This window comes from Halichoerus grypus, chromosome 15 (assembly GCF_964656455.1).
Source record: "Halichoerus grypus chromosome 15, mHalGry1.hap1.1, whole genome shotgun sequence".
NCBI lineage: Eukaryota > Metazoa > Chordata > Mammalia > Carnivora > Phocidae > Halichoerus > Halichoerus grypus.
Window position 1 is genome coordinate 44,770,346 of NC_135726.1, and position 20,529 is coordinate 44,790,874.

General features: G+C 49.9%; 2 protein-coding genes across 3 annotated transcripts in view; one reads left to right on the top strand and one right to left on the bottom strand.

Moving 5' to 3' along the window:
* Nucleotides 1-8,821, bottom strand: part of ATP4A (ATPase H+/K+ transporting subunit alpha) — an 84,722-nt gene extending 75,901 nt beyond the window's left edge. Inside the window, exons 1-2 of one of the 2 annotated variants that reach the window (XM_078063204.1) lie at nucleotides 8,673-8,821; nucleotides 8,294-8,432 (exon numbers count right to left, since the gene is read on the bottom strand). The gene's annotated coding sequence lies outside the window, so the exon portion shown is untranslated. Of the gene's footprint in view, nucleotides 1-8,293; nucleotides 8,433-8,550 lie in introns of both variants that reach the window. The other variant, XM_078063203.1, reaches the window with a different exon arrangement.
* HAUS5 (HAUS augmin like complex subunit 5) lies at nucleotides 8,804-19,158 on the top strand. The gene is made up of 19 exons (XM_036067891.2): nucleotides 8,804-8,968; nucleotides 9,715-9,777; nucleotides 9,868-9,900; nucleotides 10,052-10,076; nucleotides 10,698-10,803; nucleotides 10,881-11,040; nucleotides 12,152-12,221; nucleotides 12,311-12,393; nucleotides 12,920-12,977; nucleotides 13,118-13,242; nucleotides 13,448-13,511; nucleotides 13,631-13,761; nucleotides 13,986-14,148; nucleotides 14,372-14,452; nucleotides 14,554-14,699; nucleotides 14,956-15,067; nucleotides 15,145-15,277; nucleotides 17,931-18,063; nucleotides 18,226-19,158. The coding sequence occupies exons 1-19, from the start codon at nucleotides 8,871-8,873 to the stop codon at nucleotides 18,341-18,343; spliced, it is 1,902 nt and encodes a 633-aa protein (XP_035923784.2). The 5' UTR covers nucleotides 8,804-8,870; the 3' UTR covers nucleotides 18,344-19,158.
* The last annotated feature ends 1,371 nt before the right edge of the window (nucleotides 19,159-20,529 follow it).

A 20,529-nucleotide genomic window follows, 5' to 3' on the forward strand; every position in this document is an offset into this window, starting at 1 on the left:
GCTTACATTCTACCGGGAAGAATACCATAAACAAATAGACCTCTAAATAAACAAGATAATTACAGGGAGTGGTAAATGATAAGGAGAGAAATAAAACAGGGTAATGTTTTATTTATAAATAAGCTAAAGTAGTACCACTACTGGTCCACTATTGTTAATGGTCTACAACAAGAGAAGTGCAGAATTACCAATAAGCACTTCAAAACTCACAGAAATTTGACATGGCCATGACATCCAAGAATATAATCAATAGACTTGTTGTGTTGGACAGGATATAGACCAAAAGAATCAGTACATGACAGATTGGAGATATCAAAAAATGAGTCCTACTCCATAACCACAAATAGTTTGAGGTACACTGAGCTAGTGGACAATGAGGTCTAGAAGTATATTGTTTAGAGTCATGCTAGTGGCTGTAACAAATAAACCCCACCATTTCAGTAGCACACAAAATTGTTTATTTCACATTCACAGAACCTCCCAAAGTGGGCATTTCTGGTTGCCCACGTATTAAGTTAGGGATCCAGGCTCCTTCCACTTGGTGATTCCATCTCCTAAAATGCTCAGAGTCCTTTGAAGGACTCCAGAAGATAAGAGACTGGAGAACCCCCACTTGCTTCCTAAAATCCTCAACCCAAAAGTGAATCCTTATACACCCTTGGATGGGAATGTAAATTGCTACAGCCACTATGAAATATAATATGGGCGTTCCTCAAAAAATTAAAAGTAGAACTACCCATGGTCCAGCAATCCTGCTTCTGGGAATATATCCAAAGGGGAAAAAAATTACTGTCTCGGAGACATCAGTATTCTCATAATTACAGCAGCATTATTCACAATACCCAAATACAGAAACAACCCAAGTGTGCACCAATGGATGAAGGGATAGAGAGGATTTGGTGTATATATGTATATAAAGAGATATTATTAAACAATGAGAACCATGAAATCCTGCCATTTGCAACAACACAAATAGACCTTGAGGCCATTATGCTAACGAGATAAGTCAGATAAAGAAAAATATTGTGTGGTATCACTTATATATGAAATCTAAAAAAGCCAAACTCACAGAAACAGAAAGTAGAATGATGGTTGCCAGGGGCTGGGGGAAACGGGGACAGGCTGTTAAAAGGATACAAACACTCAGTTATAAGATGAGTAAGATCTTAGGATCTAATGTATAACATGGTGACTATGGTGAATAATACTGTATCATATACTTAAAATAAGCTAAGAGAGTATATCTTACATGTTCTCACCAAAAAAGGAAAAAAAGGTAACTATGTGAGGTAATGGATATATTAATTAACTTGATTGTGGTAATAATTTCACAATGTATATGTTTATCAAATAACCATGTCGTACATTTTAAATAGCTTACATTTTTTTGTCAATTATACCTCAGTAAGCCAGGGGGAATTTTTTTTTAAATAAAGCTTTGGCCCTAAGTGACACACATCTCTTACTCTCAGTCCACTGGACAGAACTAGTTTCATGGCCTCAACTGGTTGCAGGGGCCTCTGGAAAATGTAGTCTCAGACTGGGTAGTCTATAGACACCTAGCTGGCTTTGCCACAGAAAGCCTTTCTAAGGGGCGCCTGGGTGGCTCAGTCGGTTGAGTCTCTGCCTTCAGCTTGGGTCATGATCCCAGGGCCCTGGGATCGAGCCCCACATCGGGCTCCCTGCTCAGTGGGGAGTCTGCTTCTCCCTCTGCCTGCCTCTCTCTCTCAAATAAATAAATCTTAAAAAAAAAAAGAAAGAAAAAGAAAGAAAGAAAGAAAGAAAGAAAAAAAGAAAAGAAAGAAAGAAAGAAAAAAAGAAAAGAAAGAAAGAAAGAAAGAAAGAAAAGAAAAAGAAAGCCTTTCTAAGATGTTCTTTGAGCTGAGACATGGAAGCCCAAGTATGAGAGCTGCTCCAAGAACTGTGAGAACAGGGTTCCAGAATGGGAATCGCAAAGACTTAAAGCTGGAATGAGGTTGGAGATTCAAAGAACAAAAAGGAGGCCAATGTGGCAGTGAGTAATGTCACACATCTCCCACTCTCCAAAGCAGGTGGGGTTCTCTCCTCCTCCCTGTAAGAACTCTTACAGGTGCTTTCCAGCTCTCCTGAAGAGGAAATGCAACACGTGTTCTTTACCTTCCATCTGACAAAGATCTGCTCACAGGAATCTTTTGTAGACATCTTTTGCAGGCTGTCTATCTTTAGGACCTCCAACCCCCTCTATGCCTGGCTCTGCACTGGGTGATGCTGGGGACACAACAGTGACCAACATAGATCCCATCACTGTCCTCAGGACATCTGCAGTCCAGTGGAGAAGACAGGCTCACACCAGATGGGACTGTGAGTTGTTCTTTCACTTATTCTTTCCTTCAGCAAAGTTTTATTGTGCATCTCCTGCATTGCCATTCTGGTGGTGTGTGAAAGATGATAAGCTTAAGTAAGAAAAATATTAAGAGTACTGTGGGGAAAAAAGTAAAGCACGGCAAGGGTGATCAGAAGTATTGGAGATGGGTGAGGGGCTATAGTTTTAAATAGATAGGCAGGTAATGCCCCAATTAGGATCTGACTTTTTAGCAAAGGCTTGTAGGACTTAAGAGAGGAAACCAGACACGTATCTGGGGTGAAAGTCTCAGGCAGATGGAACCGCTAGTGCAAAGGCCTCAAGCGAGGAGCCCATCCAATATTTCTGAGCTATTGTAAGGAGGTCAGAATAGCTGAAGTGAAGTAAGGTAGGGAACGGTTAGAGATGAAATCAGGGAGGTAACATAGGCAAGATCAAAGCGAGCGTACTTTACTCCAAGTGACATGAACAGACATTGAACAGACAAGTGACATGTGCTGACTCAGGTGTTAATAGGCTCCCTAGGACCCTGGAGGGGAGCAGACTATGGTGAACAGGTGACAGCAGGGAGACTCCTATGATTTTCCAGATGGGAGGTGATGAGTGGGGAAGAAGGGAAAAGCCTTGATGAATTTTAAAGGTAAACAGGAATTGCTGATGCATGATATAGGTGTAAGAAAAAGAGGGAATTTTGGCCTCAGGAGCTGGAATCACAGAGCTGCCCTTGTGTGATCTGGGGAAGTGGGAGAGAAACAAGTCTGGGGAGGTACAGTGTAGTGGTCATTCTGTTTGGGAGCCACGTTCTGGCTACAGGCTGGTTCAGAGTGGGCATGTGACCCTGTCTGAGCAAATGAGACTTGGATAAATGGTTTCTGGAGCTTTGTAAAAAGAAGCAGCCCCCCCTCTTCCATGTCACCCTCTAAAACCACATCTTTCTCCCCTTCAAATGGTGCAGGGTAAGTCATTCTACAACCAGGCAGAAGAGCCTGGAACTGCTAGGATGAAAGAGGAGCCAAAAAAGAAGCAAGTGCTGGGAAGGGGAGCCAGAAACTGGGTCCCCAGTGACATCACCACCATCACCATCATCCCCATCACAATAGTCACTGAGCATTCAACTGTGTGCAGGCACTGCTCAAGGAGCTTATGCATATTGTCTCATTTAGACCCCACAACAACACTAAAAACAGGTATTATTTTTGTCAATTCATAAATGAGGAAACTGAGGCTGCAGAGATTGAGAGACTTGCCCTAGATCGTTTAGCCTGAATGATGGAATGAGGATTCAAACCCAATGAGCCAGGCTGCAGAGCCTTTGCTCATAATAAAATTGCCTTCCAGTGTTTGAGCTGCTGGATCAGACCTCACCTGAATCAGGAGAAACCAGGACACTTTCCAAATCACATGAGCCAAGATTATTTCTTGTTTGGGAGGAAAAACACTACCTTGGGTTTTTGGGATTTGTCATCATCAACTGGGCTCAGCTGTGAGAATCCAGAGAAGTTAATCCAACCAACCTGGGTGGGTGGGGGGCAGTCAGAGAAGGCTTGCATAGGAGGGCACATCTGAGATAAGACCTAAAAAATGAGGAGGAGGTAGCCATTGAAGATAATGAAGAAGGGTGATGGAGGTAGAGGGCACAGCAGGAAGACAATCCCAGAGGAGGGAGGGAGGGAGCCTTGACAGGTAATGTCCAAATGAGAACACTGCTTTCCTCTCTGGAAAGGGCTTGGCCTATGGATAAGTGTCTTCCACTCAGCCTGATCATCTCTCCCACCAGCCCCTGCTAAGCCTCAACTCTGTCATCACCTGCCCCAGTTCCCTGCCCTGGCCTGTCTCCTCCTCTGATTCACCACCCACAGGACATCTAGAATGTTCCCCCCACTTTTTTTTAACTTTTAATTTCTTAATTTTGATAATGGTTTCAAATCTACAGACTGTGCGAAACAAGTCTAACAGAACCCCACGTGCCACCCACATTTCACAAATGTAAACATTTTCCTATACTTGCACCTGTCAGCGGGGAGTCTGGTTCTCCCTCTCCCTCTGCCCCTGCTTGTGTCCCCTCTCTTGCTGTGTCTCTCTCTGAAAAAGAAATAAAATGTTGTAGGTGCAAATTAAACCCTTCCCCCCTTCTCTGTTCCCTCTTCCCTCCATCCCTGAAAGAAACCACCAAACTCATGTTGCTGTATATCAATCCTGTGTGTATTTCATACTTTTACTCAGTATGTGTGGACATACTTGGTACAGAGTTCTTGCTTTGGGTGTTTCAGTAACCTTAGTGACTTCTGCCGAATCTTTCCAGCTCTTCACTTTCTAAGACTCAACTTCTGGGTCTCTCAGCTGGCCCAGTTGATGTTTCAGTGACACCGTCATAAAAAAGCCAACTGTTATGAGGAAATTAGAGACAGGATGTCTAAAATGTGCCAGATATTCATCACAAATTTTAAAACTGTATATCCAAGAAGCCAATGATAAGAATCCATCTCTGGGTATTAATGCTAATAAAGGTTTTATCCCCCCAAAGTAATGTCCTGTAGATGGCACTTAAGCTTTAATATGCATGCAAATCCCTGACAGATTTGGTCAAAATGCATGTTTTGATTCAGTAAGTCCAGGAGTGGAGGGGCAAGGGATTCTGCATTTCTAACAAGCCCCTGGAGGATTCTGGTCCTTGAACACCTTATAAGCAGCAAATTACAGGCATTAATGTGGGAGCTTGAAGCTTGTCAAATAGGGATCAGGAGCAGAACACGGGTTAACTATCTCAGTTTGGGGATGATAATCATTTTGTCATTTGTATATTGAACAGACTGAACAGGGTGGGGGGTACAAATATGACTTCCACTTCTTTCTGTGAGTAAGATGCCAATCTCACATTTTTGCATCAACCTTTTGGGGAATGGAGAAGAAAACATCCTCTTCTTATGTAGGAGAGGAAGAGGAGAGTCACTCCAACTTCCTCCATGAACAGCAGCTTGAGGGTAACAATAACTCCACAGACACCAAGAGTCCCTGCTTACAGAGTGGATCAGGGTTCCATCTGAGAGGCTGAACCACTAGGGGAGATGACAGATAGATAGATAGATAGATAGATAGATAGATAGATAAGATAGATGATAGATAGATAGATAGATAGATAGATAGATAGATAGATAGATAGATAGATAGATAATGATAGATGATAGATAGATAGATAGATAGATAGATAGATAGATAGATAGATAGATAGATGATAGATAGATAAACAGATGAACTGGGATTTAACCTTATGCAGTTGCAGTTATGAAGCAGTTCCCAACATTGTGGTCTCAGTGTCTGATGCTGGCACTCGAAGTGCACAGGGCAGGCAGTTAGGAAGGAAGACAGGTGTAAAGTGGGGCGAAACTAGGACAAGCTGGTACAAGCTGGCCTCTGCCCTTGGTGGTAAGAGCATCCACGGGAGAAGCTGGCATCCTTCATCATGGAGCCAAAGACACACCCAGCCCAGGAGTTGGAGCAGTTGAGAAGAAGCCGCAGGAAAAGGTGAAACAATTGCTGGCCCACTGCTGCCCCTGCCCTATGCAAACCTGATGAGCCAGCAGCCAGCCGGCGACAACCTGTGTGATCTACAAAATGGCAGCTGTTTCGCCTCTGCCTCCAAATCCTGCCCAAGAATCTCTATTGGTGCATCCTAACTGAAAGCATATGGAGAAGGTAATTCTAAGATACAGTTCATTCAGCCTGCTCAAGCTGATACATTACAAAGCCACAGCACAGAGACTGGAGGAGAGTGGTGAGAAGATCCGTCAGTGGCTGCTGGGGAGAGCAGAGGCACCTTGAATGCATGTGTCTAATAACCTCTGCGTGGCTTTTATTTATTTATTTATTTTTAGAGTTGGAGGGGCAACTGGTAGTAGCCATCTCTTATTTGGCTTTAGCCTTTCTTCCAAAACATACAGAATTCTTTTATTTTTTTTTTTTAAGATTTTATTTATTTATTTGACAGAGAAAGACACAGCGAGAGAGGGAACACAAGCAGGGGGAGTGGGAGAGGGAGAAGCAGGCTTCACACCGAACAGGGAGCCCGATGTGGAGCTCAATCCCGGGACCCTGGGACCATGACCTGAGTCGAAGGCAGACGCTTAATGACTGAGCCATGCAGGCGCCCCAAGAATCCTTTTATGTTATAGCTTCAGTCAAGGTGCATCCGATTAGTTGTCATTAGGTTATGGTTATAGATGTTTCATTAAATAATATTCCAACTTTCAACCATTATTTTTTTAATAGACTTTATTTTTCATGAACAGCTTAATGCTTACAGCAAGTTAAACAAAAAGTAAAGAAAATTCCCATATACTTCCTTTCCCTCCACACACATTTTCCCCTATTATTACCACCTTGCAGGAGTATGGTACCTTTGTTACAACTGATGACCAACAGTGAAACATTACTACCTAGAATCCATACTTTACATTAAGGCTCACTCTCTGTTGTACAGTTCTCTGGCTTTTTATAAATGCATAATGTGATGTAGCCACCATTACAGTATCATACAAAATAGTTTCACCTTTCCTTCCCTACCCCCCACCTCATGATCCTCTGGCAACCACTGATCTTTTTACTGGTCTCTATAGTTTGGCCTTTTCTAGAATGCTATATATTTGTGATCATAGAGTCTATTGCCTTTTCAGATCGTCTTCCAAAGAGGCTGTATCATTTTGCATTCCCACCAGCAATGAAGGAGAGTTCTTGTTGTTCCACAGCCTCAACAGCATTTGGTGTCATTTTTTGGATTTTGGACATTCTAATAGGTGTGTTGAGGCATACCATTGTTGTCTGAATTTGCAATTCCCTAATGACATGATGGTTAGCAACTTTTCATGCTTATTTGCCATCTGTACATCTTCTTCAGTGAGATATCTGTTCATAAGTTTTGTCCATTTTTAAGTAGATTCTTTGTTTTCTTATGGTTGGGTTTTAAGAGTTCTTTGTATATTTTACATACAAGTCCATCATCAGGTATGTGTTTTGCAAATATTTCTGCCAGTCTGTGATTTGTCTTTTCATTCTCTTAACAGCCAGTACTTTTTAAAGCCCCTTGAAAGGCTCAAAGACCAATGGCAGACATGCTGTCTAATTGATTTTGTTTTTTAATAGCAAAACACCCCACAAAAGGCAGAAGGATAGCAATGTTTGAGCAAAATGGCACCTTTTGAGAATTAGGCACTGTGGAGTAGCAGCTGCTCTTTCTTCCAGGAAACCCACCTGGATTACATCAGCCCTTGGCACCCTCTTCTGCTTCTCAGCCCTTATGAAACACTTGAAGCTGGACTCAGCTTCTCCCCCAAATTTGGTATCTTAATGGTGATCCCATGTCGCTTTGTCCCTGGACCAGAGACTCAGCCAACCCTTGGATGTCCCTTTGACTCCTCACACCCACAGGGCCCCACATTGTTATCAGCATCTCCCCCAAAATTGTCCCTTCTCTCACATCCGCATTTCAAGGTCTGCTCCACCTAATCCCCAGCCCAGAGCCCTGGACCTCAGGCTGGATGCCCCGCCCTCTACAGCCAATCAATCTCCTGACCCACTCACTCAGTTGTCTCCTCTCGGCTCCACAGCCCTATATGGCCCACCATTGCCCTCGACCCCCATACCTCATCCTGCTCCATCCCCCTCCCTCAGTCCCCAGCTTTATTCTCACCCCACCACCTCTCCCCTCATGTGTTTTTTGAATAACTACTTAGAGAGTCAGGCTTTGGACTAGACACTGAGGACAGCGTGGTGACGGGGGCAAGCACGTTCAGTGAAATGTCCCTGAATGTTGCCATTGCTCAGGGCTCTGTCTGAGGCTCTCCAGAACTCCTGGCCCAGTATCCAGTGCTTTCTGGGGCAGCCCACAGACCCCTCACATTACCTGTGTCCCCAACTGCCCCGGCCCCGCTCCTGCTGCTTATTTTCTACCATCCCTACCTGATGATGGTGATGTGTCTAAGTCCCCCACTGAACCTGAGCTCCGTAGCATGGAGACTGGGGCTGTCTCGTCCACCGCTGTGGCTCCGGGGCAGGGTCGGCTCACGAATGTTATGGAATAGTAAAGACGAACGAATACCTGGAAGAATGCATGACGGGGAGATATCAGGGTCATGCTATCGGCCCCCTATCCCTCAGTCAGACCTGAAACACCCTGTTTCTGAAATCAAAGAGCAGTAAGTCTGGCATCTCCGTACCTGGCCTCCTAGGATGAAAGTCCCATTTTGTCAAGAAAATCAAGGAAGGCATTTGGGACCTTCTGCCTCTTAGGGGACACTTGCTGGTGAGCGGGAGGACGAGGAAAGCGAACGGGCCTCACCGTTTCTCCACACGCCTTTCATCTTCACTCAAAGCGACCCACCCCGGAAGAGCGAGAGACACCGGACGGCTCAGCGGCGCTGAGGAGCCGCGAGGCCCCAGTCCGCCTGGCAACCGATGGCGTCACTGCCGGCGCGCTCGTGACGTCAGAGGCGGGCGCCACACTTGAAGAGGGTGCGGGAAGACGCTCCGAGTTATCATGGAGTTAATGCAGGAAGCGCGGGAACTGGGTTGCTGGGCGACGGAAGAGATGGGGGCGCCGGTCGTAGCCCGAGCCCCGGAGTCGACGCTGCGCAGGTGAGGGACGCTCTAAGTGTGAGCACTCCCAACCCTGGAGATAGTCTCTGGGGGTGAGAACCCCACCCCTCAGTGAAGACCCGCCTTCCTCTGCCTCAGTGAGAATGACCATTAAGGGCGGCCCCCCCCACACACCCAGTAGTATGTCCAGGAGGAGGATCCGGGGTTGAGTGAAGACCCCCCTGGGCGGTGACCCCCACACTCCCACCCCCTACCCCGTGAGACCGCCCAGAGTGAGGGCCGGCCGAGGCACCAGTGAGGATCCTCTGAGAGTTAACGAAGCCCCCTTCCTGTGTGGAAGTAAGATCTTTGGAGTGAGACTGTCTCTGCGACACCCTACCACCCCCACCCACCCTAACCAGTGCAGAGACTCGAGTCACCAAAGACCACCCCATTGGAGGTTGAATCTATAGGAGTGATGACCCACATCTGGTAATGAGAGCACTTCTGGCAGTATACTCCCCACCCCCTCCTCTGGAAGTGACTAGAGATAGCCCTCTCCCAGGAGAAAGGAATCGCCCCACCAGGGAATGAGAATATCCCTACACCCAGTGAGAAGCCCACAATTCAGTGACCGAGAACTCCCCAGGAGGGAATATCTCACCCCAGAAAGTATGGACCCTCTTTCCCCCCAGAAGTGAGAATTCCCTGGTAAAGACTTTACCCACCACAACCACCCTGCGAATAAGGCTGATCCACCACCCTGTGTGATACCCAAGGCATACCTTTACACACTCTCCCCACAGACTGTGTCTGGGCCAGGGGGCCGACATCTGGGCCTATGTTTTGCGGCATGTGCACAGCCAGAGGTGAGCCTGGCCACATGAGGGAGGCTGTGACGGGAGGGGACACAGGCAAGCCCCACAGTAACACCTCTTCCTTCTGCCTCTCCACTGTAGGAGTGTCAAGAAGATCCGGGGAAACCTACTCTGGTAACTGGTTCTAAAAGCTCTTCCTTCCTATTTCCCCTAGTCCCATCCAGCTGTGTTTTCACCCACAGCCTCACACCTCCTGTCATCCCCCTGGAAGTCCCTGTCATCCCCTAACTCTGACAGTCCCTGTCATCCCCTGTCGTTTCCTCAGGTATGGCCACCAGGACAGTCGAGAGGTGAGAAGCATGTCTTACAATATTTTCTTTCATCCAAAAAGAGGACTTGTAGATTTCTGCTCTAGGCCTAGCCTTGTGCTATGGGATGCTGGGGACACTGGGTCACAAGACAGCCCTGATCCCCACACTCACAGGGCTTACAGTCCAGGGGAGACAGGCATGAGCTGGGTGTTGAGGGGACATGGATATGAGGCATCCAACCTCATGAGGGGAGATGGGAGAAGGGACTGGTTTGGGAGATATACTGAGGCCATTGTAGGACCTATTATATGCAAGGGGCCCCGGTGACATCTAGGGGGAGGCTTCCAGAAGACCTTGGGACCCCTAGATGTGGGGCTCAGTGGGGAGGTGAGAACTGGGGCAGAGGTGTAGTGTCATCAGTCAGAGACAGGAAACAATTTAGGAGGATAGGGGAGGCAATCCCAGGAGGAAGGAGGAGGCCAGATGGTACCCTAGTGTTCTTCTAGGCCTAGAGAATCAGACACAGAAACTGCTTACGATAAACCCTCTGTCACCTACCTGTGCAGGCAAGGAGACCAGTGCTCCAAAAAGAGCAGTCAGGCCAGGCCAGGCCAAGACCCAGCCAGGCCATGCATCTGACTCTGTACCTGATCTCGCCAGGCCCGTCGGAAGCTGGAGCTGGAAGCCACTGTTGCTCGCCTGCGGGCAGAGATCCAGGAGTTAGACCAGAGCCTGGAGCTGATGGAGCAAGAGACCGAGGCTCAGGGTGACCTATGGGGCTGGGAAGATGAGCAACAGAGTGGGGGTAGGGGAACGGCTGATAGCCACGTGTTTCTCCTCCAGACATGGCCCTGGAGCAAGCCCTTCAGCGCATTCAAGACACCCAGCGTCGTGCTCTCCTCCTCCGGGCCCAAGCTGGGGCCATGCGAAGACAGCAGCGTGGGCTGCAAGATCCCATGAAGCAGCTGCAGAATCAGCTGAGGCGTCTGCAGGACACAGAGAGGTGGGCCTCAGGTGCCCAGGGACCAGCCTTCACCAGGCAGGGCGGGCAGACATTTTCCTTAGAGACCTCAATGCTCCACCCTGACCCTTCTTGGGTTCCAAAATTCTGAGCTCCACTCCTTCTTAGGATTTAAAATCCGTGAGGTCAGAAAGTTTTCTCATCTCAGCCACTTATATTTCCAGTGCTTAGAATGTTGCCAACTGTATATCTAGGGAATGTGCTAGGGAAAGAACAGTAAATAAGGGACAAGTCCCTGCCCTCCTGGAGCTTACACTCTGATGCAGAGGAGCCAGATGATAAACTAGTATAATTGCACGGAGAGATAAGTGCTATGATAAAAAGGTGATATGATAGTAAGGGCGAAGGAGATGCTACTCCAGGGAGGGTGGTCAGAGAAGGCATCTCTGAGGAGGTAACATTTGAGTTGGGGGAGGAATCTCCATGGAGAGGGACAGCAAGAGCCGAGGTGCCGAGTTTGGCATATGGGAAGGACAGCCAGGAGGCCAGTTTAGCTTTAGTTACACAGGCAAAAGGGAGGGCACGAGGAGGTGACGTCAGAGAGGTGGACAGAGTGCCATGGAGGCATCAGATTTTTACTCAAAGGCTGGGTTCATGCCTTAGCCTGGCCACTTACAACTCTGTGACCTTGGGCAAACTACTTGGCCTCTTTGTACCTCAGTGCGTAAGCTCTATGGAATGGGGATAATATTAAACCTACTTTATAGGGTAGGTATGATAATTGAGTTAAATCATGCAGAGTGCTTAGAAGATACCTAATACCAATTGTGATGAGAGTGCTTAGAAGATACCTAATACCAATTGTGATGGGAAACCTCACATTGTTTTCGAGGGTTTTAGGCAGCAAGGTGACATGATCTGTCTGAGGTTTTAACAGGATCATTGACTACTAGATGGAAAACAGACTGCAGGGGGCAAAGAGCAGAGGCCAGTGAGGAAGCTAATACAGCCAGGAAATGTCAGTGGCCTGATTTTAGAGGTGGCCCCTGAGATCCAGGCTCAGTGACTAGCCTTACAGCAGGAGGAGACACAGACATCTGTTCTAGCTCCCTTTTCCCAGGGACTCCCACCCCAACTCTGTTTCTCTCTCCAGGAAGGCCAAAGTAGATATAACCTTTGGACCCTTGACATCAGCAGCCCTGGGCCTGGAGCCTGTGGTCCTGGTAAGAGTCCTGGGCTGTGGGGAAAGGAGTGGGGAGTCAGGTCAGGTGGACCTGTGGGTTCCCCTCATGCCCCATCCTCTTCTTCCCAGGGTGATGTCCGAACAGCCTACACCCTCCGGACCCAGTTCTTGCAGAAACTCCTAATTCCTCAGGCCAAGGGAGGCAACATCCCGTGAGTGTCATCCAGGCTCCATAGACCCTGCCAAGAACCTGGGCTTTGAGGGGGGAGTTACTTTCTGTTAATTCCTCAGACACTCAGCCTCTGGACTATGTCAGCCCCAGGCCTTGCCCTGACAGGGCTCCCAGGCTAGGACAAGGAAGAGACAAATCTATCACAGACAGTGGCAGCCCGGGTGGTTAGGGCTGTTGGGGGTGGGGAAGTCTGAGAGACTCCAGGTACCCAGAGGAGACACCGTCCTCACCTAAGGAGTCAGGGAGGACAGGTTCTCCGGTGAGGAGGCTTAGCCAGGGTGAAAGGTTAAGACAGTATTCTAGACAAAGAGCACGTGTGAAAGGCCGTAAGGCCAGCTAGTTGGTGTAAGCGGGGAACTGAAGTCTAACAGGCATAGATAGACTTGGTTTCCTCATCCTTAAAATGGGGGCAGTGATAGCCCCCCACCTTATAGGGTAGTGGTGATCAGTAGAGGGAGAGTTGATGTGTCTTGTAATATTCTCTGTCCCCTTCCCCAACCCCACAGAACCCCTCAAGATGACTACTTTGGAGCTTCCTACCGGCAGTGGCTTAGCTCAGTGGAGGTGAGGGGGACCACACCTTCTGCCCCATGAGCAAACCTCAGGGTGCCAGGACCTAACTCTTGATCCCTACCTCATCACCATGGATCCCAGCTCAGAGCACTGCCCCCCATCTGGCCCTACTTCACCCTTCCCCCCACCAGACACTGCTGACAAACCACCCTCCGGGCCACGTCCTGGCCTCCTTGGAGCACTTGGCTGCAGAGCGGGAGGCAGAGATTCGGTCCCTGTGCAGTCTGGATGGACTCCGAGATACGGAGATAGCCAGGTATGGAGTGGAGTGCTCCTAAGGGCGGGGCAGGGCGGGTGGATGGGTAAGCCAGAACAGACTCAGGACCAGGCACAGTCACCTGCTGATGGGAGTGGAACTGAAACCCAGTGACCAGTCTGGCAGGTGGGCTGACATTGGCCACCCCCAAGAGCCCGGGCGAGGGGGGAGGGCTCCTCCCTCAGTGGTTTTACCCCACCCCCAGGTCCCAGGTACCAGACCAGTCAGACTCCAGCCAGGCCCTGCCATCCATGGTGCATCTCATCCAGGTGACCCCCAGGCATCCTTCCCAGGACTCCATCCCCTCATCCCCTTCCCATCCCGAGGCCTGCTTGATCCCCTCACCCCCAGGGATGATGCCCACCCTGACTTTGTACTCCTGCCCCAGGAGGGCTGGAGGGCCGTGGGTGTGCTGGTTGCCCAGCGGGGCCCCCTTCTGAAGGAGCATCAAATCCTGACCCGGCGCCTCCAAGGCCTGATGGAGGAGGTGAAGAAATGTGCCCTGGGATCCAGCGAGAGGTGAGGGGGCTCCCTCAGCAGAGGACTCTAGGCCATCCCTTTCCCAGAGGTCTCAGAATACTAGACTTTTCCTGCCCCCGTGGCTCCCAGCTCTGCCTCCCTGCTCTCCTGGTTTGTCTCCCTGTGTTTGTGGCTCCCTGTGCATCCTTACAGATCTGATCTCCCTCCTCCGCTAGGAGGCTTAGCCATCTTCCTCTCCCTGGTTCTCCTCTGCTGTGCCCCAGGCAGGCCTTGATGCTGGGGCTCCGGGGCTGTGGCCTGTGGGCAGAGCTCAAGGCCCTGCGTGCCCAGAGCCAGGAGCTGGAGGAGGCGACTGGGCGGCGGCAGCTTATGCTGCAGGAGCTCCAGGCCAAACAGCAGCGGATCCTGCGCTGGCGCCAGCTGGTGGTGAGAGGCCGGCCTTGGGGGAAGTGGCAGCGCCTGATGGAGGGCCAGAGAGAGGCTGGGAGGCTTAGGATCTAGAACTGGGCCTCTGGTGGTGAGGAGAGGCCCAGGGTGAGCCTCCCAAGAGGAAGCAGGACCTGTACAAAGGGGAGGGCAGGGCCAGAGGGTGGGAGGTGGGAGGTGGGAAGTAAAAGGCGCCCATCTCGGTGGCCTCATGGTTGCCCAGGAGGAGACACAGGAACAGGTCCGCCTTCTCATCAAGGGCAACTCAGCCAGCAAGACGCGCCTGTGCCGGAGCCCTGCAGAGGTGAGAGAGAAGTTGGGGCAAGATTTGGGTAGGGCCGGGGCTCCTAGAGATGGGGCCAGGTGGCTCCAGGCTGCCCCTCCCATCCCTTTCCTTCCCCACAGGTGCTGGCTCTGGTTCAGCGAAAACTGGTCCCCACATCTGAGGCGGTGGCACCCCAGAGCCAAGAGCTGCTTCGCTGTCTAGAGGAGGAAGCCCGGCATCTGCCCCACCTTCTGTTGGGCACCCTGCTTCGGCACAGCCCCAGAGGGTAAGACTGGAGCCACCTCTAAGTCCCCTCCCATGGGTGACTATCACTCCAATTCCGCACCAAAAAAATAATCCCAGGCCTTCAGTGTTCCCAAGCTGCCAGACCTCACCCTCAGGTCTCAGTCCCACTCTGGAATCCTAGTCCCCAGACCCACCTCCAAGTTCCTGGGCCTCCTGAGGCCACCTCTCAGCCCCCAGAACCTCTGGAATCCAAGCCTCCCTCCAAGTACCCCACCCAACCTGGACTGTCCCTCCAGATTGCAGCCCCTGCCCACAGTCCTGCCATCCATCCACCAGCTGCATCCTGCATCCCCGAGGGGCTCCAGCCTCATAGCGCTGAGCCACACACTGGGGCTGCCTGCAGGGAAGGTGAGTGCCTCTCCCCTAGGACCTGTCTTCCCACCGCTCCTCCCGCCCGAAGTGACCATCCTTCCCCCTCCCTCCAGGCTCCGGAACTGCTCCTCCCAAAGGCCGCCTCTCTTCGTCAGGACCTTCTATTCCTCCAGGACCAGCGGAGTCTCCGGTGCTGGGATCTGCGCCACGTGAAGACCAGCCTGCCACCAGGACCATCCACCCAAGGTAAGGCCTGCCCTGCCTTCACAGCTGGCATCCCTGCCCATTCCCAGGGTCATCAGCCTCCAGAAAAAATCCCAAACACCCATTGCTGACACAGTGCCTACTGTGCACTGAGTGCTTTAAGCATGCTCACTGGTTTCATCTGCACAGCAGCCCCATGGGGTTAGTGCTGCCATTTGCCCCTTTTACAGAGGCAGGAACTAAGATGGGAGGCCTTGCTGGCTGCCCAGGTAGGAGAGCTAGGATTTAAATCTGACATTTAATCTGGCAATCTGACGTGTGTCTGTACTCCTAACCAGGTGATCCTGCCCATTAAATTGCCAAGTACTCATGTATCACCATCCAGTAGGATATGTGAGTAGTTAAAAGCTAGGCTGTGGGGTGCCTGGGCAGTCAGTCGTTAAGCGTCTGCCTTCGGCTCAGGTCATGATCCCAGGGTCCTGGGATCGAGCCCCGCATCGGGCTCCCTGCTCCGCGGGAAGCCTGCTTCTCCCTCTCCCACTCCCCCTGCTTGTGTTCCCTCTCTTGCTGTCTCTCTCTCTGTCAAATAAATAAATAATATAAAATCTTAAAAAATAAATAAATAAATAAATAAATTTGCTTGTTTGACAGAGAGGGACAGCAAGAGAGGGAACACAAGCAGGGGGAGTGGGAGAGGGAGAAGCAGGCTTCCCGCGGAGCAGGGAGCCCGATGCGGGGCTCGATCCCAGGACCCTGGGATCATGACCTGAGCCGAAGGCAGACGCTTAACGACTGAGCCACCCAGGCGCCCCTAATTAATTAATTTTTTTAAAAAGGCAAGCTAGGCTGTGGAGTTAAACTCCTCTCAGCCCTACCTCTTCCCTGCTTTGCGATCTCCCAGTGCCTCCGTTTCCTCCTCAGTGGAGTAAGCATAATCACAGTACCTTACAGAGTTGCTGGGAAGACTCAGTCCGGTTACCCAAACAGGGCACTGAACAATGCACAGCATTCAGTAAGCGCTACGTGTCTCTGGTGTGATTACGATCATTTCGTCTGCACATGTGCAGTCTCTTTCAGTCCTTACAATGAGGGTAGGATGTTTTGTTGTTGTTGTTATTGTTGTTTTTGAGAGAGAGGGAGGAGCAGGGTGGAGGAGAGGGGGAGAGAGAGAATCTTAAGCAGGCTCCATGCCCAGCACAGAGGCCAACACGGGGCTCAGTCTCACAACCCTAAGATCATGCCCTGAACCAAAATCAAGAGCCAGATGCTTAACCAACTGAGCCACCCAGGTGCCCCCAAAGGTAGGGATTATTAAGACCCAACTTACAGATGAAGAAACTGAAACTCAGAAAAGTTGTTCATTGCTAGATTCCCTCAGGAAGGACTTGCTAGGCACCTACCAGCTACTGGCCCCGAGAGCTCAATGGGGAGAGAGGCCAGAGCTGCCCATCCCCGGGGATCCCAGTGGTAGAAGCAAAGAGCACAGAATCAAAGGATAAATAGGTAGAAGAGGTGTATTGATGAGAAATGACTTGGGGTGCCATCAGCAAAGCAGGAAGAGACCATTTTTGAGCCTTTGAGTTTTGGGCTCCTGCCTTCCCCTCTCCAGTGAGCAGGGAGCTATGTGTGGAAACAGCCCAAGACATGACACAGCATCGTCCCACCCCATGGGCATCTTGGGTTTTAACATGTAACAGAACATAGTTCCCTCTGTTCTGAAAAGCAGTTTTGTTTTTCTTCAGCCTCATTTCCTTCCCTCAATAAATGACCCCACTCTCCTTACTAAGGCCGGCCAGCCAGGAGTCATTCTTATTTCCTCCCAGCACCCTAACTGCTGCCCCCCCGCCCCGACCTTCAACCTGTCAACAAGCCTTGTAGGTCCCACTCCAGCATGCCCCAGTCTGCCCCCTGCCCCATGTTACACCCGACCACAGGAGTGGCTGAAGAAAGGGCAAGTGTCGCGCCTGAGGTTGGAGGCAAGGATGGAATGGAGCCAGGATTCAGGCCCAGGGGCTCTGACTGCACTGCTGATCTGTACTTGCTCTGAGATGGACCTGTTTGGGGCCTGTGGAGAGGGACTAGACCCAGTCATGTCTCCAGGGGGAAATACTGCTGGAGTGAAGGGCTGTAGCAGTCTAAGGAGGAAGCCTTGGGTTGGGGAACACTGGGAAGGGCTTCCAGGAGGAAAGATGGTGTCTCGAGTGAGCCCAGAGGGATAGGCGAGGTTTTGGTGGTAAGCAGAGGCCACATAGCGCAAACTTTCAAGTACTAGGCTGAGGAGCTCAGACTTTGTCTTGGGGGCACTGGGGAGCCTTGGAGGGTTCCATGTAGGAGAGGGAGAGGATCAGGTTTATGCTTTAGAAAGATCACTCTGGCTGCCATGTAGAGAATGGACCAGAATGGGAGGCTGAGGCCTGGAGCCTAGGAGGGAGGCTGGGGGAGAAGTAGGGAAGGGGGGAAGAAGGGGAAGGATTGGCCAAGGAGATTGATAGTCTGTCGACGAGGGAGGAAGGTATCCAGGATGAGGCCTGGGGGATGGTGGGCTTGCCCCCGAGATGAGGACCTGGGAGGAGGGAGAGGTTTGGGAGAGATGCTGAGGTCACGACTAGGTGACTAGAGACTTGGGGACTTATTGGCCATGAGGCACCAGGGAGCCTGAGGACTCAAAACTGCCTCCTGGGTTTCTCACCTGCAGAGCTGCTGCAGATCCGGGCATCCCGGGAGAAGGAGCAAAAAGACAATCTGGGGCAGGCTCTGAAGCAGCTGGAGAACCTGCTGAAAAAAGCACTGGAGCGAATCCCCAAGCTACAGGAGGTTGTGGAGGACTGGTGAGAGGGGCATATGATGGTGGGGCAGGGTGCTGAGCTGGGTGGACCGGGCAGAACTCGGGCGGCGGAGGGAGGGCAGCTGGTGACAAGCAGGCCATGGTGTTGGGGGGGAGGCCGAGTGTCTAGAGGTCCAAGCCTTCCTGTGACGCTTCCCTTCCCCAGGTGGGAGCAGCCAGGCCAAGCCGCCCTGTCCGAGGAGCTCTGCCAGGGCCTGTCCCTGCCCCAGTGGCGGCTGCGCTGGGTCCAGGCCCAAGGCGCCCTGCAGCAGCTGTGCAGATGAAAAGGGGCCTCCAACAGGAGTCAGAAGCTTCATATTCACCCCTCCATGAGACCTTTGGAAGAGAGTATCACCTGGATGTGTCAACCCATTGTCTCTACCCACACTTGCTGTCTTCCTCACAGGCATTTCTGTTCTTCTCAACTGCCTTGGACCTGTCCTTTCATCCCATCAAAGCCAAGAGAATGGGGTACTCTGGACCCCACCCTAGGTCCCCCTGAAACTCCTCTCATCACTCTCACCCTCAGCAAAAAGTCATTGAGCACCTGCTCTAAACACTGAGGATCCAGCACTGAACAAAATGGACAAAAGTCCCAGCCTTCAGGAAGTTGTTCTAGGACAGGGAAGCAGACCCCTGACAAGTTAAGTGAGCAAGATATGTGGTATGTTGGAAGATAACGGCTCTGGAGAAAAATAAAGCAGGCTGTAGGAGGTGCAACTTTAGATAGAAGGCTACACACACCCTGTAAAGGTAATGAGAGGGACGCACGTGGGCATCTGAGGAGGGCTTGTGCGGGGCTGGAGTGGGAAGGAGGCTAGAGCTCAGGCAATGGCCCTGAGCTCAAAATGCTGGTGTGAGGGTCGAGGAGATGGGGGTGTTCAGCGGGTGTGGGGGGGTGTCTTCTAGTTTTTATGTAGTTTCCTTTTTTGTATTTAAATCTCAAGTTGGGGCGCCTGGGTGGCTCAGTTGGTTAAGCGACTGCCTTCAGCTCAGCTCATGATCCTGGAGTCCCAGGATCGAGTCCCGCATCGGGCTCCTGAGTCTGCTTCTCCCTCTGACCCTCCCCCCTGTCATGTGCTCTCTCTCTCTCTTTCTCTCTCTCAAATAAATAAATAAAATCTTAAAAAAAAAAAAATCTCTGAAGTCATTTGGAATTTATCCAAGTGGATCCAATTTTGTCTTATTTTACATATATCCCAATAGCATTTCTTAAAATTCTCAGAGCAGTGGTTGCCTCTAGAGGTGGGTAGCAGGGATCAACCAAGGGAGGAGACAGGGGAAGTTTCTAGAGTTGGAAATGGATTACATGTTGAAAGTAGTAGGGATAGGTGTCAGAACTCATCTAGCTATACTCTTAGGTCTGTGCACTTCACTGTGAATTATTCTTCAACTTATAAAGTAAAACCTTACCCACCTATATAAAGTAAAACTTCAGGTGATTTGAGATGCCACCTCTTCATATGCTAAATGTCCATGATTAACCAGGCTGTATCTGGCTTCTCTCCAAGTCTATTGTCTGTCTGACTCTCATATGCCATCCCCACAGTGTTCTAATTACAAAGGTTTTGTGTTTTAGTATCTAAAATGGCTGGTTGCTGTTTTGCTCTAGTTTCTTGAGGTTTCCCTGTCTCTTCTTGCTAATTTTTTCTCCCAAATGAACTTTATACCCAACCTGCCTGGTTCCAGAAAAAATACAAATACGGATGGGAGTTTTGCTGGGTTTACAATAACTTTACAAATGAGGGAGATTTGACATCTTTATGTCTTTACCGTATCTCCTTTCCCATGTGCCACCTTAGTGTTCCCCTCGTCTCTTCATCTTGGCTCCTAGCCAAGACTGAACATGGGGGTCCTTGTCCCCCCTCCCTGCTTAATTTTTCTCCATAGTACATCTTTTAACATACTTTGTGTTCTATTTTATTTATCCTTTGTTGTCCTCCAAACAGAATGTGAGCTCCATGAAGGTGAAGTTCTCTATAAACCAGAAGTTGGGCAGACTTTCCTAAATATGATTCAAAATCCAGATGGAGTAGGGGAATTATTGATGAGAACATAAAAACAAGCTTTTGCAGGGTGCCTGGGTGGCTCAGTCAGTTGAGTGGCTGACTCTTCGTTTCCACTCGAGTCATGATCTTGGGTTTGTAGGACTGAGCCCCGCCTTGGGCTCCTGCTCAGCACAGTCTGTTTGGGATTCTCTTTCTCCCTCTCCCTCTGCCCCTCCCCCTGCTTGCACACACTCTAAATAAATAAATAAATAAAAATTTTTAAAGAACTTTTGCATGGCAAAAAAAAAGGCAAAATAAAAAGAAATGATAAATTGGGGGGCGGAATTTGCAATTTATATCATAAAGGGATGTGTGTGTGCAGACGCACACGTGTGTATGTCAAAGTGGAAAAGAAAAATTCAAAGTCCATAGAAGAGTTGGCAAAGTAAACAGACAATTCTCAGAAAATATCCTCCAATTCA